The sequence below is a fragment of the Seriola lalandi genome, unplaced genomic scaffold, assembly GCF_002814215.2.
Source record: "Seriola lalandi dorsalis isolate HSWRI2012SDOR001 ecotype SW California unplaced genomic scaffold, Sedor1 jcf7180002054658, whole genome shotgun sequence".
Lineage (NCBI taxonomy): Eukaryota > Metazoa > Chordata > Actinopteri > Carangiformes > Carangidae > Seriola > Seriola lalandi.
The window spans coordinates 686,526-713,726 of record NW_019525211.1 but is presented as its reverse complement, the minus strand read 5'-3'; the positions used below and the strand labels follow the sequence as shown (position 1 = coordinate 713,726).

At 40.1% G+C, this 27,201-nt stretch overlaps 1 protein-coding gene across 2 annotated transcripts in view; it reads right to left on the bottom strand.

Moving 5' to 3' along the window:
- Positions 1-27,201, bottom strand: part of arap2 (ArfGAP with RhoGAP domain, ankyrin repeat and PH domain 2) — a 115,282-nt gene that overhangs the window by 46,925 nt on the left and 41,156 nt on the right. For both annotated transcript variants that reach the window (XM_087177851.1, XM_023420851.2), the window contains exons 10-14: positions 26,366-26,472; positions 17,928-18,127; positions 12,389-12,474; positions 11,930-12,112; positions 6,453-6,627 (exon numbers count right to left, since the gene is read on the bottom strand). In XM_087177851.1, coding sequence (XP_087033977.1) covers positions 6,453-6,627; positions 11,930-12,112; positions 12,389-12,474; positions 17,928-18,127; positions 26,366-26,472 — 751 coding nt within the window. The remainder of the gene's footprint in view (positions 1-6,452; positions 6,628-11,929; positions 12,113-12,388; positions 12,475-17,927; positions 18,128-26,365; positions 26,473-27,201) is intronic.

Below are 27,201 nucleotides of genomic sequence, written 5' to 3'. Positions count from 1 at the left end.
AATCGTTCACATGATTACGGAAATGAAACCAATTTATTTACTGGGATATGTAGCTAGAGGGCACAAATACACACAGCCACTTTTTAGCCAATAACACTTCAAAGTAATTCTTCAAAATTAAAGCCATCCACATATTTAGACACTCCATCAGGGAGAAACCTTTAATTTTCTCAAACTCTCAGCAGCAGCTTGTGACCTCATGACCCTGTAACAATCCTGTGTACAGCCCTGTGTGTTGGTTAAAACAAACAAACAGCTTCAACAAGCACAGAAAAAAAACAGAAAAAAACGACAGAGCCGTGCGACGTTGCTAACAACAGGGTGGAATGGAGACCCAAGATGAAACAGGCCCCTCAGATTTAGTGTTTGTGTATACGTGTGTGTGCTGGTGCTCATCTTTTTATTATCCACACAGAAAGCCTGCCGGATAAATTTTTAATGTGCCGCGAGATTCAGAGATTCCAGGCGTCAGGGATGCTGGGGTGGCAGGAATAAAACTTTTTCTTTGCCTCCAAATCCATGGTGTGTCATTTAAGAAGAAGCGGGATGATGTCGACAGTATGAGGCATTGCTGTTTAGCTTGGTTTTACAGTACAACGACCCCCTGGGTGGAGCCAAGAGCCGCCATAAAACGCAATTTACATGTTTATATGCTCTGTTTACAGTTTAGGTATTAGCTGACACTTTTATCCAGAGATTTACAGTGGAATAGCTGGCAGGGATTCAGCATCTTGCTTTAAGACAAACAAGTTGTTTTGGACGGAAATCAAACTTGCAACCTTGAAACCACTATTTGTAGAATTTTTATGAGTTTGACATCTTACAAATAATACTGAAAGCACAAGATTGTTTATAGTGAGACACCCAGAGATGATGGCACCCAACTCTACAGCGCTGTGTGGCTTTTTAGCGTTGTTCAGCTTGTTGTTTTGTTTGTCAGGCCTGCAACTTAACTGTTTTGGTTCAGCCTTACCGCTCTCGTTAGCATCATTTCCAGAGGAGCTGCTTTTAGCTTAAGAGGTTTCACTGTATGCTACCTGCCCAGCACCCAACAGTAAACAAAAGTTAGCAGCTATTTAATGAACACAGTGGAGCATTTATCAGTTAAAAGACCCATATATTTCCTTCAGGGGTTGGTGGACGGAAGCAGGGCTAGAAGGACACTGAATATCGGACTTAGATTTGCAAGGTGGACACAAACACTGCTCTATATGAAGGCTAACGTTGCTACATTTCTGCTGGATGTGTCAATAAACAACTGCTAACACATTCATCTTAACAATTTTGTCACTGTTTTGTTTACAGCTGACGTGGTTCTGCACCAAATTGCCATTGCGACTGACTTACGATATTTGACATCGGTCAGAGAATACATTGTTGAAAATAACATTTTTGTAAGTTTTAATATAAGCCACTGTTGAGGGTCAAAATGGAAAAAAGACCTAAGGCATAAGCCAAACGCAGTAGCATAAAATTATCTACCAGATTAAAAATAATATATGTCAACAGATTTAACTACATGATACAAACGACACGTGATACAGCCAAGTTTCTCTTTATAAATGTTTACAACATAAAGACCCCATACCATGCCCCAAAACATCGTCTACTACAGAGTTGATGCTTCAGTGCTTTTTTTCCCAGATTTGCTTCGCCAGCCTCTTTGGGAGTGATGTAAATCTGTGTGCCGGTTGGACAATAAATGCAACTAATACATCCAAACAAATGTGGGGCAGTAAATTGGAAAGGAGGCCAAGTGGAAGGTGTTGCTCTCTCGCTAATGTTGTGCAATACTTGCAAACTTGTCTTTCCAGTTGGACAGCGACCAGTGGCACAATCAAACAGAGTGACAAGTCCAAGGACGTAGACTTCTTTGGGGTGTTACTTAACTATGCTTGTTTGCCAAACTGTTCTGTTGTACCATCGGATCAAACCACAGACCTGAATGTTGTAGCAGCATTACCAAAGCGATCAGTGTTTCTTTGTCCATTAGCTGATGCTTTAATCCAGAATGATTTCCAAATTAGTGCAGAGGCTTTATGGAGCCACTAATTACTATTTGTGCAATTTCAAACCCAGAAAATTCCAGTTATAGATTTGTTTCCTTCACCACTGGCGCTCTAAATTAACATTCAAAAAGCAATATCAACAAATATCAAAGTACAGTATCCACAGTATTTGGTGTCAGGTATTATATCCATCACCATCTTTACACTGCCAAGTGACAGGACAGACACTGGTGCCAGCATGGATAGACACGATCTGTGCCAAAACAGATTATCCTAAAAAAAAAATGACATTGACAGTGTGTGCTTATTTTGCCCTTTTTCATTCTTTTAGTTCCAGTTTTAAAATTTTGGCTTAAACTGTACAAAAATGTTTCTTTTGATGTTGTCTATTTGCCACAAGTTGTCACCAAATGGAAAATAATTTAACTTTTTCTGTCATCTCCAAAGTTTTAAACCCTTTTTTATTTGTTCCAGTGATGAAAGCAAAACTTTTATATACATGCTTTTGATGGTTAATTTTATTTTTGTGGTCTTTGTGGCCTCCTGAGTATAACTTACGGGAATACGGAGCACATAAAAAATGATAGAGGAACCTAAAATTATACAAGAAACCACCACGGTGGCAGCCTTTGACTATAAGGGATAGAGCCATCATTGAAGCTGTCCACAGGGGTTCCCAAAGTACGAAGAAACACTGCCTCTGAGAGCTGTCCTTGGCTTTTTCTTTAATGGAATCTGGGATGGGGATATGTAAATGAACATGCTCCTACAGTATCCCAGGGTGCTTTGGGGCAAGCAGGTGTGGGAGGGAGAACGAGGCCCGTCGAGGCCCGTGTGCATGCACTCACGTATGCTTAGAGAGAAGGAGCAAATGAAGAGGCAATGCTCTGCCATCAGTGGATGTCCTAACACCGGTGCTACAAATGAGCTGCTGTGGAGGGAAGGGACACTGGAGAGAGGAGGGGGGGGGGGCTGACAGCTTTGTTTTGATTCGCTATATCCAGGGGAAATAGAGTTTTCCCATCTTTATTTTTGCAAACTGGAAGCATGATTCTCACTAAGAGCTGCTCCAATTAAGACTTTAGTTGAGAATTGTTTAGGGTTGGCGATTGTTTATTGCTAGCTTGTTCCAGCCTCCCAGCAGGGGGGATAGTGAATTTGGTAAAGAACCATGTTTATCATCATTCCATTCAGTGGAAATTCTGGCTTTACAGCACCATGTGGCGGTTGAATGAGGGCCTGAAGTGCACCCTTGTCTGTGGATGCATGGTTTATAAGACAAACAAAAGAGAAAGCAGTAAGGCGCGAAGGCACCACAGGTATGCGCATGATGGCATGCTGCTGCAAACAAATGACATTCCTATATCTGTCCTCGTGTTACCTCGCCATGTGTGCTACCACTGTCCTGCTGGAGCAGCTGTAACTCAAGGCTGAGGTCTTTAGAACTCTACAACAACCCTTAACTGTGTTCTGCCCTCGTTACTGGCTGCTATATGGCTCCTTTTATTCTTCCCTCTATCTCCTCATTGTCAACACCACTCGATACAGTAGGGAGGGTGTCATATGGGTACTGAATTGTTCCCGGTTTCTGCCAGACGTAACACTGAGCACAACAACTGAGAAAGTTCAATTTCTGTTTAATCAGAATTTTCACAAGTTTTTTTTTTTTTTCTTTTTCTGCAAACTCAGGGGGCCACATGCACAAAAACAATGCAGACGCCACTTTCCACAGCTTTGTGTGATGTGACAATGTGGCCCGGCAGAAGGAAAATGTCAAAGAGGGAATTTGGACAGTAATTTGTCTGGAGCCTTAATCTTTTCCACAAACCACAGTAGTCTATTTCTTCACTGCAGTTTCACATATCATATTTATAGATGTATCTTTTTACATTATTTCACAAGCAGTTCTTTTTAACCCTGTTAAAAAGGACGGCAGTGTTCTTGCCTCACAATATCCTGAGGCTGAATGATAATGATTGTTCGCACACCTAACTGAATGTGAATGATCATCAGACAGAACTTTAGTATTAGATCATTTTGCAACATCAGTTTATGTGGGATCAACTAAAAAATAAACTACAGTGCCATTTATCCATTATAATCAAGGAACATGTCACTTGTTTTTAATAGTTTTTGAACAACAATGGAGGTCTATGGTAAAAAGGAATATGTTATCAAGTTCTGGCTACACAGGCAATTGTTTGTTTTGCATCATCTGTAAACATGTTTTCATTTTCACCCTAATAAAAAAAAACGCATCACTGATTGCTGGAATGGGTTTTAAATGTTGGTGCTTAACATAAGTCGTGTGCTGCAAAATTGTCACATATGGAGGTTATTCTTCAGGACACTGGGCTGGTGTTTCAGGATCTGAAGAGATTGTGTCATTTTAGGAATAGCCTCCTCCTTCCACTCTGCCACACAGTCCCAACAACAAGTGAACACTGTAAATCGGTCAGTATCATTTGGGTTCTCAGTAACCCCCCTGACCTAGGTCCTTCTTGCCTGCAGTAGTTGGTCGGGTTAGTTGGACCCCATCACCACAGGAAGAGCCTGGATAGCTCCATGTTAGTTAATGATGAAGCCCTACAACTTCCAGACACATAATGAGTGTGTAGAGAAAGCCTGTACGCTACACATTTCAGATGGACAATGCCACACACGTGAATGTGTGTGCATCCATCTGTCTGTCGGCATGTGAGTCTTGTAGCACAACTCCAAGTAATGGCCATCACCATGGCGACCAGGTGACCCATGCAAGCAATTAGGAGTCCCTAACAGGCTCAGTGCCGGCGAGTGTGCACAGATGCGGCGCATACATTATGTAAAATACAGTCCCTGAGAAAGGCTCCCCCGGCCCCAGCCAATGGCCTATCTCGCTCCTTTAATTTAATACATTCTTATCATCAGCCCTGTGTGGAGCCACACAAACAAAACACGGCCATCATGAGGAAGCCACACGACACAGCACATCTGTGCCGTGCCTCCAGTGCAGGGAACATGAAATGGGTAATACAAAGACTGAATTTTTAACTTATAACTCTCTGGCTTCAAATTTGTGGGTTTTTCTGACTTCATTTCCTATTCATGGCAGTGGAAAAAAGAACCTCCCACTGTGCTTTTATAAATGTGGCGGTACAACGGTGAGTGAGGGTTTTAAATATGATTGGCTTGTTAAAGTGTTAAGACAATGGGCTGAATATATGTGGCGCCGATGGTTGTAAAAGTCCAACTCTCACACCTAGTTTAAAGGGCTTTTCACAGATTTATATGAGTGTCTGCTTTTTTAGGTCTGACCAGGAAAATATATGAGTTATTGTGTTTCACAGCAGCTTTCTGGGCTCCAGGACCTCACCTGGGTTGAACAATGGCCATGGAAAAGTTTTGTATATTCTAATTAGAACTCTTATTTCCTTTGTTTTTGAATGAAAGAGAATGTACAGTAATTATGAAAAATATATGCTCAGATGCTCTAGACAAAACACACTAGGACAGAAGGTCGTCTCTTCCTCCAAAACCAAAAACACAAGAGCAAAACTGTAAGAAGTTGATTAATCAGTGTTTGTCTGTTCTAATGACAGCTGATGACATTAGCATAGCCGGCTAACTAGCTTAACAGTAAACTAGCATTACCTCCAAACTCAAGGAGCATACCGGTAGCTAGCTACATTATTTTGTCGGGTTACAGGTCACGTTACAAAAAAATCCTGTTGAGGATTTAAGAACCAAATGCAACTACATCAGAGTTTAACGTTAGCTGCTCTGTCCGGCTTTTTACTTTCTAGTTGTCCTCATCTTCTGATCATTTCCTTTCTACCAGTGACAGCGAACAATAAAGCATACCTCTGTTTTGCTAGTCTGATTATCTGTACTTAGCATCCAAACACGGTTATGTCGGAACTAAATAACATTTTAATTACTTTTCAGAAATAATACTTCACTATAATATTAGCTACTTAGCTATTTGGCTAATGCTAAATAGCTCTACCATTTAATAAAAAAATTATGTAGGTCCTCCTCTATTTGGATAATCAACTGGTGAGGATGCTAACTTTTTGGCTACGACATGTCAATTTAGCCTCAATCTTTTATATTATTTATTTAGCTATCATCCATTTAAGATGGTTTTGCAGAATTCCTAATTTAACATAAGTCAGTTGGAAACATTAAAAAGTGGGTTACGGTCAGGTTAAGCTGGAGATAGAGTTTTAAGCCAACTCAGAGTTCAGCTAGCTACAGCTGCTAAAATCTGCAACCAACTGTCACCAACAAACACTGAAGTCACAGTTAGAATGAGAAGCCTGCTTTTGTTCACATCCCTGTGACCTGTTTGAAAAGTGAACATGGATTTGAAGTCTTAAATCTGCCACCATTAAGTGTAAAGTGCATATGTGCTGTGCAACAACGGACGGCTGGACAGGAGGGGCACCAAAAGTTACTTACCAGATAGTTTGTTCTGGTGCAGAAACTCCATCTGTAACTTCTGTCCAGCACGTTGAGCCAAGAGATAGGGGGTGGAGTAGGTTGGATCTCCAGTGGCACACATAACATCTGCCCCACTGAAGACCAGCGCCATGGTCTGCAGCACGTCGGGCAACACCACAGCTGCACACAGCCCCTGTACACACATAAAACAAGATAAAAGAGCACATGATGACTTCCTCTCGACTGTGCCTTCTCTCGGGCCCACTATGCGTCCCATGCGGGCTCAACACCATTTATAAAACTCTTCAATAATGTATTTGCGGGTAATACTGTATTTCTGATTTTGACATGTTTTTGTAAAGCAGATTCCTGAGTCTGATTTTTAGTGGTCACAAATCTTATTTATGCAAGTCCACCTGTCACTTGACGTTTCCTGGTGTGATGAACTAATAATAAAAGACTGAATAAGTGCAGTCGCGGCTCATTGCATTCCTAAGTAGCTTTATGTAGCTGGATTAATACTTTAAAAAATGTCACATCCCAGACAATGAGCCAGTGAAAATCCCTGAAATGAGAGTATGGTCTCACTTCCCTGTGTGGGAGGAGCAGCCTGGTGTCGCTCTGTGTGTCTATGTGTGTATGCCAGGTTGATAGAGGACAAAGAGTCTATAAAGTGGCGTCAGAAAACCATATAAAGTTTAGAATTGAGTTCCGCCCGTTGATCTCAAAAGAGAAGTTAAAATAAGATCAAACTTTAATACTCCCTGCGGGAATCATTAAATCTCTAATCCCTGTGAAAAGGGGAATATAGCAAATAAGAACAGGACAAATGGGCCATATTAAATATAATGAAACTAACAATTTCGAAGAAGAAAAATGTAGGAATAAAGACATGAAAAACAATGGAGTGAGCAAAATTACAGCGGCAGAGAATACTGAGGCAAAAGGGAAACAGGTAGTGAATCTGCTGCATGGAAACAAAGCAAGTATGCGAGACATATACAATATGAAACTGAAAAGAACGACATGCAGTACATAACATGACACACAAACACAAACCTTTACTGCACACAATTCATCAGTTTGCCATTTGTCAGCTCAAAAAAGCAGAGATATTGTTTTAAATATCAAGAATGTATGAATGAAGTATTGAAAAATTTGCTAAATATAGGAACACAGACTGATTTGTCTACTTTTGCCTTAAATGCTTTCATGCAACTTACACTATAAGGCATAGAACATGCAAAATCGAAACTGCCAAAAAATAGATTTCAATCATAATGTATGAAATCTACATTAGGGTGCCCATAATCATACAGTATGGCTTCTAATTTTAAACAAAACGGAAAGTACAACATGAACTCAGTCTCATAGTCTTATTTTCATCTTGAGGGGCACTTTCATTAAGTCGAGAGACAGATTTAAAAAGAACGATCAAAATCAGCGCAGCCGGGCTGAGATATCTCAACATTTTGTCCCTAAAAATGAGTCAAGCTTGGAGCCTGCAATTTCCATAATGCAACTTAACAGAAACTTTCATCAGACTGCCTCTGCCTGTGAAATATCCTCATCTTTCAAACTCCAGCCAGTTTTTTAACGCAGGTTCTCAAATATTTAAAGTCTCGAGATATTTTCTTAGACTTCAGAAAGCTCCTCCAGGGTGACAGAAAACATTCTACAACCGTTTTCACAAGCTGGGCAGCACGATGCAGACTATGATAAGCTGAGACACCTGTCAATCAATCAATCAAAATCAAATCAAACATTACTATCAAGAAACAGGAAGAAATACCCAATTAATTTCTGACCATTTACTCTTCTCTGTCACGTCTGTTTTCTCTGTACTCTGTTCCTCCTATGCAGTGAGTCCCTTTATAAAAGTGCTTAACCTTGACTTCACTACAGACTGAATTTTATTTAGTGCCAGCATCCAGTGGCCATTAAAGGAACTGCTGCTTTAAAAGCACCTCTTCACTGAATTCATCATTCAGTGGTGGAAGGAGACACTTGCTCTCCAGGGCTTGCTTTGCTTTTATAAATACATGATGTTAAATCCCTTCTTTAATAGGGGCAGAAAACTTATATACTTAGTGTTTAGCCATGCAGACATGTTTTGTTAAAACTATTCACCCATTTCACTTAGTATTCCAGATAAGGGAAGGAAGATAAAAGGGCCAGAAGAATACAGTCTGACCAAGGAAAACATTTTCTCTCTGTATGTCTCTTCCTATCAGTCCAGCCAATTGATGTGACATTGTGCACGATGACCCACAACGAAGTGGATCAACAAAGGAGTCAAGTGGCAAATAGCGGAATTTCAGCGAGCAACCTCTCCTTTCATCTGACTTGGACCGAGTCAGTAAGCTGCATTGATCTGCCACAAACAAGCAAGATCAGTATGAAAGTGAGGCACAGCGAGGCTGCGCATATACACACAGGCAAAGTACACACACAAACAGAGTAACTGTCAATATAACCTGCCCACCCACACAAAGGACCTGCACTGAGATAAAGATGTTTAAGTATTTGTGTGTTCCAGGCTCACAGGCTTTTTTTTTCCTATTTATGTGCACAATTGCTGCTGCAAAAAAAAAATCAATTAATCTTCATCCACAGAAAACGTCAGAAAATGAATTTGTGGAAAGATATGATTAGTTTATTCACTTCACTCTTTGTCTTTTTCCTCTCACACACAAGAGGGGGGGGTCAGATTATGGCAAAACAGTCCCATGCAACCTGGCCTTATTCTGTATCGTCTCTGGAAATGACCTTCCGTGTCATAGCAATTACTGCAGCCACTAGAGGGTTTATGTGTGTTAGTGTGCGAGTGTGTGTAATGATATAAGAGGGTCCTTTGACACCCCCCTCTCTAGGTCATGTGGCCTGCGGAGACTCTGTGGAGGTCACTGGGATATGAGCTTCTAATGGGGAACATGGGACTGAGAGATGGAGAGAGCGGTGGATAGAGAGAGGGCATGAAATGAAGGAAGCGGATGTAGAACGAAAACACCTTAAACAGAATAAGCACACGCGGTTGATATTATGTAAGGAGACACGTTGACGCAATCAGGTATAAATCACTTCGCCACCTTTTTATTCTTATTTCATTACTTGAATTGACACTTAAAACGGCGATTTACTGTATGCGTCGAGTATGTTTCATGACCCCGCGGCGCATAAAACCTGTTAAAATGCCATTGCATGATTTCAAAATTGCATGAATGTCAATGAGGAAATTGCTTTTATTATTGTCTCTGTACAAGAGAAGCCTCCCAAAGGAATAGGTTTTCTTTAGCTTTTATTTTTTTTCCTGTTCATACTTGCGTTATGGTAAGTAAATGTGACACAGAACTGGAACAACGTGTCCAATGAGATTAGACTCAGTGTCCTTGTTTATGTTAAAAATACTTTTTTTGTATTTTTTTTAATAGGTTGCTGTGATTTATTACTTTTCGCTGAGATTTGTGGACCTGTTTTTAAGAGTTTATCATTTCAGCAAACAGACACACACAAGTTGAGCCATCCTGTGGAATAATGCCTCTATGACATATTGATCCCTATCAAGTCTGCTGAGCCCATTTATAAAGGCAGACTAGACAGAGCGACAGCAAACACAACCACCCACCTCCACTTGTTTTTTCTATTCCTATCTTCCTCTCTCTCACACAGACACATACACACAAAAAAAAAAAAAAAACACACACACACACATCTCCACTGGCCAAAGCCTTTTAGGCAGCTACAGGCTGAATCCAAATGTCCGGATGTCACCGCACTTGCAGACTCATGAACTTAACTTGGGCTGCCCAAATCAACAATTCATCAAGTCCACAAGGGCCGTCAAGTGGACTTCCTGCAGGACTTCCAGAGGGTCTGCTAGGTGTAGAGACTTTAAGGGACTTTGCATGGAAAATTATCCATATTCCATAGTGATGTGGATGTGATGAAGTAAAATCCATTATTTTTGAAGACTTTTTCCCCCCTCATTTTTGTTGTATAAGTTTATTCGTGTAGTAAGGTTTCATACTGCACATAGAGAATATGAACATGGCTCACATAATGTAGCAGAACTGCACATATCACACACAAGTTGTCGATATGAAGATCTAGCCAGACAAAAAATCCTTTGCATTGAGTTACAGGGTGAGACATTTCAGTTAATCTCCATGGAAACACATGAGGTCTTCAAGTCCCGTCTCATAGCTCATTTTTAACCCCTTGCAGTCCAGCAGACTTGCTGACACGAAGACGGCGAGGACGGTACACTGTGCGTTATGACAAACGTCTGCGAGGGCTCAGCCCAGAGGGTGGACATTTGGATTCAGACACATTCTCTCTGTGTCTGTCACACTTCCTCTCCTACACCGCCCGGCGAAAAAAAACTCCCACTATAACAGCAAATTCACACATCTCTAGCGGAGCAGCCCACATGTTCACACGCATGTACACACACCACACATTCCCACAACCACACACACACACACACACACACACACACACACACACTCAAAAGCCAGCAAAGCCGCAATAAAACCAACCCAAGCGTTTCTGTTGTGGATCCTAATCCACTTTTCCACTTAGCTAGCTAGTATATCTCTTCCTTACTTTCCTCTCTCTCTCTCTCTCTCTCTCTCTCTCTCTCTTTCTCTCTCTCTCCATTCCTCTCCATTCCTCTCTCTCTCTACATCTCCATTCCTCTCTTTCTACTCAAGAAAACAAAACAAGGGGGTTGATCTGCGTAAATGCTGACGCAGGTGGAAACTTAGAGGCTCGATGCACGGTGCTTTTAAGACCCTCTTTTTAGAGACAGGTTTTTTTTTTTGCCGCAGCAATAAACCCTAAACCACAAACTGGCAGAGAAGGCCTTAGTGCCAACTTGCTTATACTTAAGATCAATAAGACGCCCCCTTTGGCATCTTTAGACTTATAGTGCAGTTTTACTGGCAGTCAAAAGGTCAGAAGAATACGGTCTATTTCAGGTTCAGGGGATTTAGCTAATGGAGTGGAGCGATGTAGCGTGTTCCTTAGAAGCACAGATGTAGGTGCCCACTTCTGACTGCATGCTTGGTGCACTTCAACTGCACTTTGGTCTCCTCATAACAGACAATTACCTAGGTAACCTGCGATAGTAAAAGACATTCCAAGTCTTAATGTTTTACCTGTTTACACTATTGCTGCTATCAGGACATAACACTGCTAACTCTTGCACCTTCTCCAGACGTTAGTGTGTAAATGACAGTGCAGCTGAAATGCACTGTGACTGCCAGGTAGAGAGTGCAGCACTGCAAAAATCAATGGAACCTAAAGCACAAGTTAACAGACAGGTGTGATACTCAATGGCCAGTAAAAGAACACAGGGACAGCTCCTAAATGTTAATGTATGAATAACAGAACCATGTTAGCAAAATACTAGCTGAAAACCTCAAAACATTATTTCTATAACTTCGATTTCTAGCGTTGTGACTTCTGCTCAATTGGCTTTATGGAAATCACACCTGGTTGAGCTGCTCCAGGTCATGAAAGCCCTCCACGACCCTCCGGTACTTCCTCTCCCTGTACTTCCTGCGGGTGAACGTGGCGCGCTGCTCCGCCGAGGCCCCGCTGTGCAGGTCCTCCTCCAAGGGAAGATTAGCAGCCCAGAAACTGTTAGCATTCTTGTTCCCCACCTCCAGGAAGAGCTGACAGGTTGGAAAACGTACACAGGGGAAAAGGAATCCAGGTGAGAATCATTTGTAGACCCATTAGTAGTGTTTGAATTCACATCCACCAAGCGCAAAGTAAAAATGAATGTGTAATCTGATCCATTTTAGCTAGGAGAAACCACTGACACAGTAGGTAAATGGCTGGGGTGAAATATTTGAACATGTATAGTAGTTATTTGGCAGTAACAAATGATTTTTGGCAGATAATAACTTATGAGGGGGATGAAATAATGATGCGAGTTGCACACATACCTCCACTAGCTCATTGCTCCAGATACTGCTGTCCAACTTCAAGCTCCGCACTTTGGAAATACTCGGGCCGAGGGAGCGGTGTTGTCCTGGTACACAGGAAGACACAGTCATCAGCGCGATTGCACAGGTACACAAACACGCACAGACTCAGAAAATCAGACGAGCCTTGTGTTCATGAAACCTTTCTTAATTAGATATGGCTGGCTGTCAGGGCTCTTAGTTCCTGAAAAGTAAAAAAAAAAAAAAATTAAGATGTACATATATGCACAGAAATCTCCACCGTGTGCACAAACACACACCAAATGTCTGCAATGGAAAAAACAATAAACAGGCAGTAACAAGATGGAGAAACAGAGCATGACTGCAAGCTCATTCTCTCACTCACAACAGACATATTTAGTCCCCTCAGCATTTCTAATTGGAAATGAAAGCACAGAACGAGGGCCATTAATTGCTAATGAGTCATGAGTAATTCATTGTGTTTGTTGGTCGGCCTGTTTATTTGGGTGAACGAGAGGCTTGTGGGGTTGCTTATGGCCAAAGACAGAGCATACATGCATAATACATTAGACAGAAACACGCTGTATGTGTGAATGTGAATTATTGTCCTGTGTGTAACGGCGGATAATTTTAGATTTAGATTTGGCATGATCTCATTACTGTCTTCTATGCTCAAGTAGAGCAGCTGTGGATGAAAATGCGGTGCCATGAGCTGTGAAAGGCCATCTCGACACAAATCTAGAGGGCACAGATGCCAGAAATCTCTGAATAATTTTCAGCCATCATCAGATATTAAAAAGAGATACTAACTAGGAAGTTATTTTTGATAACAAGTGATCATTATTTACCCTATGTACTTTAGGAATGCCAGTGTTTTCTCATGTCCATACTGAGCAGAACAAACCATAAAATTGGGGTCTTAGATTATGAAGATTAAGCACCACGTAAAACACAGACTTTACGCACTATAATAAACTTTCCCAAATGTGCTTTCATTATCATTTTTTTTAGCTTTTCTCAAACATCTTAAGCTGTGGTGCCTTTTTGAATGTGACACCAGGATGCATTAACTGACAGGACTAATTGCTCCAAGATTGGATTTTGAATCTGGTATGCCATGCCATGCCCCATTCTGATCAGGCTTGATGTGACCAGATGATAAATTAAGGGGCAACTGGCAGTCCCAGTTTTCCTGCCACAACAGTTCTGAGCCAAAATTATCTGGTATACTGCTACAGTTTAAATTGCGAAGTTTTAGACCACTTGTAATTTAGTTTCTTTCAGAATCAACACCAACAACTATGAATTTTTTTTTTTTTTTTTTAAACAGCTGTGTGTCATCTGCACTGTTGAAAATTAAACATTTACATCGTGTTGACTTACAACTTGGATGAATGGAAGTATGTTTAATGAAAAAAAATTTGTGGACTAAGTACTGAACCCTGAGGAACAAATCATCAATATTTACAAAAAAACTGTTGAGGGCCTTTACAGAAAAACAATCCAGGTGTTTTCAAGTTATTCAGTAGCACTGTGTATCTACCATATGGCCTCCTATAATGGATGAGGCATCATCTACATCAGCACTTTGTCTGAAGGTGTTTAAGACTTTTGCTAGCACAGTGTAACATGAGCAATGTGATGCACAATCGCCTTCAGCAAGTATGTTGAAATGGGATCCAGGCAGTAGGTGGAGGATTTTAATTATGTTGTTATTTCAACAAGCTCCAAATTATCTTGTTTGTTAAAAATATTAAAAGTCTGTCTCAGGAGAGACACTATACCCTTGTACTCCAGATGTTATGCCTGATCGAATTCTCTCATTTTCTGATGAAAGAATTTAGGAAACTCTTTAACAGTCTTTAACAAAGACCCAGCAGCAATCAAGGCTGTTTAGACTGACTCACTAGATGGTCAATCGCTGTGTCTGTTTGTTTGTTTTTTGTTGTTGTTTCATTTGTTTATTTACAACTACCCAAATGTGTTGCAGCTGAGCCCTGAGACTACAAATAAAAAGGATTCCCCTCTCTTCCAAGGTTAAATCAAATGTTTTTTTCTGAAAAACTTTACAAGTGTGGACACATTAGTGTAGTCAGAAGTGTTTAAATATGGTCTCTTCAACCCCTAAAGTCACATTGAGAAGACAGGAATAATCACTGCCTTCCGGACCACATGGGTCCAGCTTGACAAATAAAGGCCAAAGAGCCAGATTCTCCTTTGAGGGAGTGAAATTATTTCACTCTGGGTGCCTGCTGCAGTGCTACAGCCAAGCTCCAACAACTGAGCCATAAAGCACCACAGGACCATTTTCACTCGTGTAAGGGTAATGAAGCTGAAAAAAGTGTGCATGCGCGCATGTGCCACCGGGTACGTGGTGAGATCTTCACATATAAATAGCCTGTTGTAAATGTCTTTATTTTTCCCTGTGCAACCAAAACAACATTCCAGACACAGCAGCAGCTTTCACTAAAAAATAAAAATAAAAAATTTCCCAACATGCCAAGGATTTCAGCTCCAATCAAAAACGTTCCCAGTGACTCCAGCGACAGATCATGGAACACTTTTCCAGCTCTCCATACTTATGGAATTTTCCCCCTCATTCAATGACAAGTCAGAAGGAAACAAAGCAATGAGCACTGCATTTTTGTGTCACCATGGCAACTGTTGCCAACGGATGTGTCTAGAAGTTGCATCCTGGTTTAATGGAGTTTATTGCAATTATATGAGAAGACCTTCCAGTCTGTGGAGTAATGCCATTTCCTCTGGGGGTTGTGCCAGACAGAGGGAGAAAGGGCAAAGAGAGGGAATGAAAGTTAAAAGTATAGAAAGAGGGAGAGCTTTTGTTATCAGAGAACTAAGATTAGTGACAAATGAGTGCAAAAGTGGTCACTTATAGTGATAAACCCACAAAATTTATCACAGAATTCTGTAGTTTGCCTCAGCACTACGTGGAGTTTTAGCTTCTTTCTGCTCATTTAGTTTAATTTAGAGTCACCACTCTCCTCAGCCTCATTTCCAGCAGCAGCAGGTGGCAGTTTTCAGTAAAACTGGCTCTGATAAACCCACTGTACGCTACTTTCTCAGCACCAACGTGCAGACAGACAATGTCAGCAAGATGCATGGGTGGAGCACTAATAGATATTCAACCCAGAAATTGGCAGAGACCAAAATAGAGCTTAACAGAGATTAACTATTGGACTGGGTGACCAGAAACATGACTCTAAATGAATGCCAATGTTTCTCTATGTCAAACGAATGCATAAATAGACGGTTTCTTTAGCTAGATCAAATTTATGTATGTTAATGTGTTTACACTTGGTGTGGTTGCACTGCTCCCAAGTGGCCAAAAAAATCAATTAATGCACGATATTGCCACCAGTTTTTGGTTTTTACTCAATGTTGACAAATAATGCCCAGGATAATTCTGAAAGGAGTGTATTATATCATATATATTATATATCTGTAGAAATGATTCCTGCTGCAAGACGACATTGGTGTTCCTTTAAATAAAAACCTCTTGTGGCAAAGGACAGCTCAAAGTATGCATCAGTAAGAAAAACATTCTGTTGTCATTTAATGTTGAGCTGAGTGGTTTGCTGCATCTCTTAAAGTAATTAAGAAACCACAGGAGTGTGCAGAGTGCTTGTGCTACATATAGTATTTAAGAAAAAGAGATTTTCACTTATGTTTTTGTATTATTTAGTTTTTGGTCAGATTCACCTGTTTTCTAATGATAAAGCTAAAAGCGGATTATTCTACTTTTAATTAAACTGACTGCGAGCCCCTTCAAGTCGACGCAAACAAAGACAAAATATTACAGTATGAAGCTGCTCCACAACAGAGAGTGAAGCTATAGACTATTAAAATTCATTCTGTCTTGGCAAGAAAAGAGGAAAGCCAGTCTGGGATCATTTTTACCATTAGCCTTCTCATTACTTCTTTCCTCTTCCTCTTGTTCAGCATTTCTCTTTATTGTCCATGACATGAGAGCGCTAATTAAAAGCGTGAGCAGTCATTGGTATTCCAAATGGACCACCGCCTAATTTAAGGAGAGCGCAGTGTGAGGACAGCTTCCTCCGTTGCAGATATTCACCCTCTCTCTCCCAGCGCGTCGACAAAATGTAATATTAAACACCCCTGCAAATGAAATCATTTAAGGGTGTTTGAAAAGGGATGTTGGATATCTGATGCGTACCAATTACATGGGCTTTGCAGAGGTGAGGTGAAGAATCGCATTAAAACTTATGACTCTGGGAGAAATCTCAAGCTTGGAGAAGGTCTGGAAGGGGAGGAGGGAGTGTACAGGAGCATGCAAGAGAAAAAATATATATACACCAGACACCAACCAGAAAGCCCCTCCACATCGAGCATGGCTGCTGCTGCGTCTCTCTAATCATGTTTAGCGGGTCAAGAAGCAGTTTGGGATTCCCCAAGTTCTCGCCCGGGGCTTAATCTTTGTTGTCATTTCATCTGAGACATCCAGCGTTGCCAAATAGATTAGAGTGAGTCCAGAGGCCAGGCGCCAAGCCCCGTGAGTGGCTTATCAACCTGAGATCTTATTCCAAAAGAGCCCTCTGGGTCAGAGTACATACTCACTAACAAATATCAGACCACACAAACAGATTAACAATCGAGTGCTAACATGCTTTTTTTTTTTTTTTTTTTACTTTAGCATGTTTTTGAGTCTTGCACATAACTTTTCATTAGCAGCATGGCCTTTTTTTTCTTGTTTCTCTATATATATTTAATAAGCAAATAACATCACTTTATATGAGCAAAAGAATGGTGTATGTTGATTTTCCAACTTTGACCCTTTACAGCCAGGCGGTGCTTAGACATGACTCCCTGTCATAGGTCATATATGCATGTGTATGAGCTCTGAGGAGAATGAGGATGATGTTCCCTATCCAGATTCTTTTATTTTAAGACATTTTAGAAGTAAGATTTAAGGATTTAACATCATTTTGACTTGTTTTTTTTCAGTGAAGGATTGCTTTATGGGTCTATAATTTATTAACAATTTCCAATAATTAATTCCAATGAATTGCAAGCATAATCTAGTGGGTCTTTTAGTCTGTGCAAAACAAATCCGCTGAAGATTCATTAGAAATTTGTCAACAGGAAAACTATTACTTTTAAATTTAACATAACATAATCAACTAAATCCCAAAACAAAATAACAGTCTCAGACCTTTGTCTCTATTCTGCCTGTTTGTTGTTTCATTTTTTCCAGGAAACTTCTTATGATAACCATGAGGGAAATTGTGGACCCGTAACATAGAGTGTTGCAGTTTTGTTCTTATTTTTTCCTCTCTTGTTCATCATGAAGCGACTGACTCTTCAGATTTGTCTTGTAGGTCCCTACTCGTCGAGGGGGAACCACTGGCTTTAGAGCGATCTAATGAAGCGTGTTGTTGACAGGCTGTTTGTTGCTATTCATACAAAAGCTGTCTCCACAAGTAGGGGACATCCGGCACGTGTGTGTTCATCACAGAGCCAAAGGAAGTAAAGTGTAAAGCTGTGTGCGTGTGTGTCTTACCTGCACATTTCTTACAGATGACCACACCCAGATTGACAGACGCCCACTCCGGCTGCGGGGCGCGACAGTCGGCGCAGCTCCTGTTGGCCTCGTCGAACCAGATCTTCTCTGCCACTTCATAGTCGGAGAGTGTCTCAGCGATCGATTCTTGGACCGCTTCAATCCACTCCTCCTTCTCCCGTTCTGACTCGGCCGTGAAGCTGCAACAATTGATTTTTTGCCCCCCCCCAATCCCCAACACATGCCTCACTGTTATTGATTTGATTTGAGAGAGCAATTAAACAGCATAGTATCGCTTGGCAGGGTTACAGGGGTGTGCAGTATTTGGAGTAGTTTTGAGGGGGTTGCTGAGTGTGTATGCCTACGTGTGATTGCAATAGATTTGGTGAAACTGATAGTGGGGGTGGTGGTGGGGGGGTGGAGTGATGAGAGCAGCAACGGTGCAGGTAAATCAATCTGTCTCACCTTGCACTATTAAAATCTATAGTGCTAATGCGGGATATTTTTCCAGGATATTATTTCTATATTAGACTCAGGAAAGTTGAGAAATGGTGATGGAAAAAGAGTAAAAACCATTTACATTAAAAGAAATCGTGTTTAACGTGTTGTCCCATCAGGACTTACAATCAAGAGCCCTTTCAATTTGAAAGTGAGAAAATGTAAAAAAAGAGCAGTGAGATAAGCTTGGTAATAAAAGTGGTGCTGCTTCTTCTATTGACATGGCTGCAGTTACAGACTTACAGACTCGGATTATAAAGTAGATAACAAGAATGATTTGGAAGCAAACCTCATTAATTGTGAGTGAGACTGCGCTTCACTTTCATGTCAACCACAACTCACCATGTACAAATTATATGGGCACTTGTCCAATTCAGTGGAGAATCTTAATAGAAATCTTGAGGCCTCAGCGAACAATCACTTTGTTTACATGGACATAAGAAATCAGGATACTCAGGAAAACGGCGTTTACATGCACTGTAGTAACGTGGTTACACAGACCTCAGGAATGAGCCTGATCTTATTCTGGACACATTGTTATTTCATTATCATCTGTTATTTCACCTGCATTGGTGATACAATATGATGTTTCCATACTGAAATGTGGTGGAAACTTATACTTATATACACTTATACTTAAAAATAATAATAGATGGGCTACTTTGAGTTTCAATTCTGGTCTGATTGGATGGAATTATTTTAAATATGAGGATGCATCTTTAGATGTAATGATCTTTAATATATATACATACACACACACACACACACACACATATATATATATATATATATATATAAATGGTTATATATAATCCCCTATGAGAAGTCTAGCCGAGGAAACCAGGTTGCCAAGTTTCTCTTTAAGAAATCAGCTCACTGGAAAAAGCCGACTATAATCTGGTTACGGCATTTAAGCAAATAGACTGAATGATATTTTATGATAACCGACTGATAACACTTTAGAGAAGGATTTTTTTCCATTTGAACGTGACAGTGCCCATGTCCACAAAGCATTGAGTCAGAGTCTGGTGTGGAGGAAACTCATCCAACTCCTTTGGGATGAACTGGAACAATGGCTGCGAGCCAGGCCCTTATCGCCCGACATCGAGTACCCATCCTCCTCACTAATGCTCCTGTGGCTGAATGGGAGCAAATCCCTGCAGCCAGGTTCCAAAATCTTGGCTAAAACCTTCTCAGAAGAGTGAAGGCGGTAACATTTGGCTTTCTGCATACTTATTTCAGGTGTCAATGTTCTTTTTGCCATATAGTTTATTTAGGAAGAGAAAGGCTAAATGATTTAAAAATGGCTATATCTCATTTACTGATGGAAATAATATCACCAGAGAGGTCAGACCAGGGGGAAAGACAGGGTTGGGAGGTAAGGAATAAAAAAAAAATCTAGTGGTAATTGGTCACACCTGGGAACATGTAGAACATGTATACAGTACATGCATTCAAAATATAAAAACATAAAATATACATATGCACACTACACACATTTAAATATCGTGAACCGTTAGAGATCCCACAGTGGGATTCGCCTGTCATTCAATCCATCTGTGTCTCACTCATATGTTTTCCAGAGTGAAGAGATCTTGCTGGAAGACACACACACACACACACACACACACACACACACACACACACACACACACACACACACACACACAAAGCAGTGACTGGATATTATTAGGTTACATCGTAGGGACAGACAGCACAAGTCTCTGACGGAGAGGGTGGTATTTAAGTGTGTGCGCTAAATGTACTGAATAACTCAAGATTGGCTAAATGTAAAGAATGTGTGACAAACAATATGAGCGCAAGTGTGAGCTTAAGTGAGAGCACGCAAGAGACAAGAAGACAGACAGCATGAACAACAGAGATCGACAGATGTATAAAATTGAGAGGAGAAAAAAAAGAGAGAGAGTCTTAGCTTGACTGAAAGAAGCACTTAGAAAGGAGAAATGGGACCACTGGTTTCCATGGCAACCTGGCGACCGGTGCAAAGTAAGACAGAACACGAAGGTTGGGGGCGGGGGGGGGGGCTTTCGCCCGGAGCAGAGGATGTGCACCAGGCCAGCTTCACCCAAGTAACCCAGCAGGGATCGATAGGTTGATTGGGTTCAGCCGTCCTGTGCCCACCGGTCTCTGCCCAGTGCCCCCGTCTAAAAAGATGACTGCGCACATCGGCCGCTGAAGTGCAACGCGGCCTCCGAAACCACACAGGGGCAAAGGGAAGCGGCAGGCAGGAGGCAGCGCAAGTGTATGGGGAGGCTCCCAAGCTGCAGAGTTTTAGATACGAAGTGAAGACCTGTGTCAGCTGAGGCCACAAAACAAGCTGCAGCTTTAAGGACAACAGGCGGTAAAGAGGAAAAATATCAACTCCAAGACAAGCTCAAATACGCCTTCCAATCCACTGAAACATGAAAACAAATGGAAGTAAAATTACTTTGTTTTACGGACTAAGAATAATTAAATTGTTGCCTTTGTGGTGATTATAAATTTACTCGTGACTAAGCTGTTTGCATGTGCCATTTTTCATTAAAATTACAACTTTCAATCAGTCTCATACTTTGTTGAAAAATGTCAATCATCCTCATAACCACAGGCTTCAAGCTTCCACCATCTCCCTCCCCGCCACTAACCACAGTCATAGAGCTCACATGTTATTCCACGCTGTTTCCATGTAATTATCTGAGAATTTATCAAAACTGAAAGCAAACTAAGAGTTCAATGAATAGAGTAATCCACAGATCCGAGGAACACTTCGTAAGCCCCCAAGTCTATGTTGTTCAACATTTTATTGATTAGTTTGACATTTTGAGGAAATGTGCTTTTCGCTTTTCTGGAAGACAGATGAGAAGATTGATACCACTCTTGTGTCTGTACATTAAATATAAGTCAGGATAAGGTTATATCATGGACAGTGCCAGGCTAGCGGTTTCCCCCTGTTTCTAGTCTTTATGCTATCTCCTTGCTCTAGCTCCATATTTAACATACAGTCATGAGAGTGGTATCAAGCTCCTCATCCGACTCTCAGCAATAAGGCAAAAGAGGGCAAACTATTCAAAAACCTTTAAAAAAAAAAGCACATCTAACATCCCATTTCAACTGGCCGACGTGACCTTCATGGTCCTGGAGTTGGAGAAACTGCTCTTTATATTCAGCTTAAGGGTTTCCCATTCACCCAAGGACCTCGTATCAGTCCCTGCTCATGAAAATGTATTTTTTATAAATGTAAAATGACAGTTAAATCTGGTAATCCAATTTTGATGTGAAGTATCTTGACATTCTTTTGAAATTCTCAATTATGGTGGGCATTAAATCTCAGGTTTACTTCCACTGGTGTCTTTCATCCTATTTGATGTGTAAGGCTTTTACGCTCTGCTACCCTAGAGTTTTTGTTAAATATAGCATTTAGTTCATCGGTTTAAATAGAGGATCATCAATGTTTCTTTCATGACACCTAGTCATTCCCAACAGCATTCATTATTGAAGATCTTGGCTATGAGAATAATCAATTAAGCCTCCATAGTGACCTTGATGCGAAACAGTTCAGTGCACTTCTAAAAAGCAACAACTCACCTTCATTTAAAAAAAGAGTTACATTAAGCTATTGTAACATTGTCAAATGTATCTAAAAATGGGACTCCAATTTCAAATGCCAGTCAGCAACACCAGTAAATTCATTTTGGCTCAGAGAGCCAGCCAGAAAATTACAAAAATAAAATGTGTTATTCCAACGAACTGAAATCAATCATTATGACAGAAAATATACAAGGTAGTACTGTAATTTAAGATGAAAAAACTCTGACGAAACACTGGCAGAAAAAAAAAAAAAAAAAAAAAAAAAAAAAAAAAAAAAAAAAAAAAAAGATAAATCAATCAAACATTTTACCCAAAATGGGATTCAGCCTATTTAAAGTGGTTTTCAGGAAGGTATGAGGAGGTGAAAAAAAAAAGGAGGAAAAAAATATAGTGACACAATGCTGTCTATTGTTTCTACAGTCAGCGGCACAACAATGTGATCAACTACAATAAGTAACTATTTGAAGGATCATGAGGTTTATACTAAACAATCCTGAGCCTGTGAGTTCAGATTAATGTCAAGTCTGCAAAAAATGACCCTGATGATGTCACAGTGATGTCATCAGTGGTATCTTGGCTTATGCTTGAAACGCTAAAAGTTTGCAACAGATAAGCCGCTTTAAAAAATGGGGGCAGAGAGTTCAAAAGACTCTCTGCCCTAACTAACTAAAATAATGGTACTAGTTGCATTGTGGGAAATGTAGGATCCAGTGTTTTTGCAGCTTTACCCGGAACGAAAACTAAGGTTATCTTAACCTCTGCTGCTCCGATGTTGACCATTCTTTTTACAATCCATCTCTTGTGAGCCTCCCAATGTTACGGAAGTGCAGAACTAAATAGCTGAAGTGCCCCTTCCTAAACATATGTACATATAATGAAAGAGTTATCGGTCACTGTAAATCCTTCCTAACCGACTTAAAGGGACAGAAAATCCAGAGTCAAAGAGGGAATATGGTAATGAAAAGACTGTAAATGATGGAAATACCTTCTTGATTTGTTTAACTCAGACTGCTAAAGCCTCACATTAGTTTCTGCTTCACGGAGAGGAGCAACCAGTAATTCTCTCAATGTACATATGAGTATATGAGAAGTGCTTTAAGATAGATTTGAAAAATGTAAAACAGTAATATCCAAAACGCAAACAATTTAACCTAGTTATATCTACCAATACAGACAGAGTAGCTTTGGGGTTTTATATGTCATGTTTTTCTACTATCCAACTGTGAGCATTTCACAGTAAACCTGTGTTTTTGTGCCGCTCAAAGATTTGAAAAATTAAATTTTAGATATTCAACAGAAAACATGCCCTTCCAAAACCAATGCTCAGGATAATCCAAAGACCTCGTGCCACAATTTTTGATTAGGAAATATTTTCTGTCAAAATAAAAAAAAAAAAAAAAGAAAAAAAAAAAGAAAGTGAAATTGTCCACACATTTCAATAAACACACCAGACAAACACAGATTCTCTCCAATATGCCCTTGAGCTAGCTGTTTATCTGCAGCTTCATTTTAGTAAAAGTGCTTTCTGATCAAGAGCAAAAAGTTTGGTTTTTTTCCTCCAAACTTGAGTGTCTTTGCCTAGTAATATCTCCTCTCCGCCTCATTGTCATTCTCTCTACTCATAGTAGTGTGCGATTGTATCAACCATAGTGGACTGAACGCTCTGTCCATTTAACGGCAGCAAAACAATGGAAAAGCTAAAGTGAGTCTCCACAGCTTAAAGTGATTAGATGAGTTTCTCACTAATCCCCACCTTGAGCAGGTAGGAGAACGCTCCCAGGGCTACCAATCGATTTGATACACACACACACACACACACACACACACACACACACACACACACACACACACACACACACACACACACAATAAAACTCTTTCAGCAACCAACCTCATCAAAACAATTCGGGAGACCTGAGCTCATTTTAATTCCACCCCTTTTTTGTTGCACACAAAATGGGCAATTACGTCCACCGTATTAACGAAGCTGCCAAACGATGGGACCATTAAGGCAGCTGACACAAACAGATCGATCGGACATACAACAGACAGGTAGAGGAATTGGGGAAGGGAGGGGGGGGTGCCTTTACACAAGGCGAACGGGCAAAAAGGGAAGGGGTAAAAAAAGAAGAGAAGATGGCGAACAAGCGCATACAAACAAACAAGCCATGCTTTGTCCAGGCAGCTGTGACGGTTGTATTCTAAATGGGCCATTACAGCACAAACAAGCAGCGCGCTCATTGATTGTAGGCCCTCTGGGACTGGAGTCGCCTCAGAGGCTTTTGTGCCCTACAGGGGCAGAGATACCTGCATGAAGCTCCCATGGGGAGGCTTCATAAAAAAAGTCCTGATCGATAATTAGTGATTTTTGTGCAGAATCTTGCTCGCACGTAACGCGAGTACAGCAATGGCCAATAAGTCTGCGAGGCGTGCGGTGGGTACGGCGGTCGGCAAAGTGGTTTGTGAAAGAGATTTGACACAAATGAAAGAGAGCGCGACTAAAATACAGTGAAAACAAACAAACAGTGAAAACAAACTCTTTGTCTCATTAGAGGCGAATCTTAACAGTGTGTCGTGACTGCTCATTAGTTTCACAACTTACATCTCAGAGGAAAACATACACTTTATTCGGGTACAAGCGTATACGTTTGGTTTAACTGTCTGACAATAAAAGTGAATTTCCCTGAATAACTTTAAATAATTAAATCTATAAATAACTTTTATTTTTGTTTGTGGAATGACTCCCATTTTCACATCTGCAGTTTGTCCTAAAACAAAATTAAACGTTGTTGCCTTATTGTTCACACCAACCACACAGTCCTGAGAGATTTTTTTTCTTGCTTGAAAATGACTTAAATGATTTATCAATTATCAAAGTAGTTGCAGATTATTAGTTTGCAGATTTACAAATCGATTAATCGATTAATTATTTGAGCTCTGTTTACTTTTTCTTTTCTTTTGACAAGTATTAATGAGGACAAAGCCTTTAAAAAGTAACAGCTAATGATAGATAATGCATCAAAGCTGCAGGCTCAATAATAAAAATTATTTATTTTAATTTGTATTGTTAGTAATGTTACCAGCATCAGTCTTGTTAAGGTTGAATTAACCATTAATATCTCTGTGGGAGGGTTTTACAGTGAATGGTGAAATAACCGCCCCCCCCCCAAAAAAAAAACACTGCCATATGTCTGTATTTAGAAAAAGGATTTAGGAATGACAGCAGAAGGGACAATAAACAAGTAAAAAAGGCCCTTTAAAACTTCACAGGAATTTAGGGAGATGTTGTGTGAGGCAGACCTACTGCAAATCAAGCCTATGAAAGTGGCTTTTACTGTATGACATTCAAATCCAAAAGACTTACTATGATCCAATTTTTGTTCAAATAATAATCAAGAACCTTTATCCTCCTGTTGATACTTTTTCTTTTTTTGCTCACCAGACCTTTTTTTTTCCAATAGATAAGGAGCCAATTTCCCTTTTAAGACACATTTTGGTTTTATATTTACACATCTCATAATAATGAAGGACAGAAACTATGTTGTGGGTAAGACAAACTTTCTATATATCTCATGAAGATTTTTTTAATATATATACAAGTCTTTATAGACCATTCTAGTTTGAATTAATCCTCCAACTCTCCAGGTAAGAAGAAAAGCCGTGGTGATGAAAAACACAAAAAGGGAAACCTGATATTACTACAGTATGTGAATATTCTTTTACTACAAGTACCTAAACTCTTATCGCACAATGAGACTTTTAATATCTTACATGTATAAGAGCAGATTAACCATAGTGCCTGCCGTCGCCGATGAATACGGATGCTTTATGAGATATGATTATTAAGATTAAAATACAGTGAAGCAAGAGGCTTAGTGTATGTGAAGGACATTTCCCAAACTATATGGTTGAGATGAGATGATAATGCAGTGGGATTTGTTTTAGAAAGGAATATGAATGAAGTCTTGACATCCCGCTGCTTCCTGCAGTAGGATTTTAAACTAATGCGGAGGTGTACTACAATGTCAGCCTGTTGAATGCATCATTCTGAGGGGTCTGTATCCAAGGAGAGATTCCTTCACTTAACATTCATTTTTTACATGATGAAAAAAGCAATAAGAAATGGAGTATGTGTTAAGGAAAAAGCTGCGAGATCAAACAGAGAGAGCGCACTTTTCTCTCTCTCTCTCACACACACACACACGCACAAAAAGACAATTCATACATCACACACATCTTTGCATGAATCGTTCCTTGTTGTGGGAGATGGGGCGGCAAGAAAAACACACACACACACACACAGGTTAACATACTCATACACATGCATATACACAAATAGAGTGCATACGTACCAGAAATTCTTGAAGGGTGTGTTGACTTCAAAGCCCCTGCGGTCCATGTCTCTAATATTGGCAGCAGTCAGTTCCACTTCAGCAATAGCCAGCCCCGCTTTATAGTCCTGGAGAAACACAAACAAAGAGATAGAGATCCATAAATGTAACTATAATGAAGTGTGAGGTAGTTATCGCCTAGCCACTTCAAATCATCAACAATTTATCACCTTCTTTTATTCCATGAAGAAAATAACTTATTTGCTGTTTTACCAAGAGTGATACTATGCTAAGTATGGAGGTAGAGCCATGAGGTGATTAGGCTAGCTTAGCAGTCTGGTTCTCTGTAAAGTTCTGCCACTGTATGCCAAGAAATAGATCCAGTATATAACTACCCATAAAACCACAAGTTATCTTTTACATTTCTGTTTGTGTTTGTGTGAAATAGTGAGCTTTATTATAGGCTTAATTAACTTTGGACAGAGTTGGACTAGCTTAATTCCCCATGCTAAACTAAGCTAATCCCCTCCCGTCCAGTGCGTGTGGTAGCAATCTTCTCATGTGAGTCCTGGCAAGAAATCTGCTGCTCCTTCACACTAAAGGAATACTTGGACCTTTTGGGAGTTACACTTAAAGGAGTTAGATTAGATTTGACACCACTTTCATGTTTGTAGGTTAAGTACGAAGCTGGAGCAAGCAGCTTGTTAGCTTAGCATATAGAAAGAAGACAAGGGGAAATAGCTAATTTTATAGTAGTATTTTATAGTATTTTATAATAGTATTTTATAATAGTAATTTCACTACCCAAAGGTAGTGAAATTACTCATCTTGTTTGCTTAATTAGTACAAAAAACCAA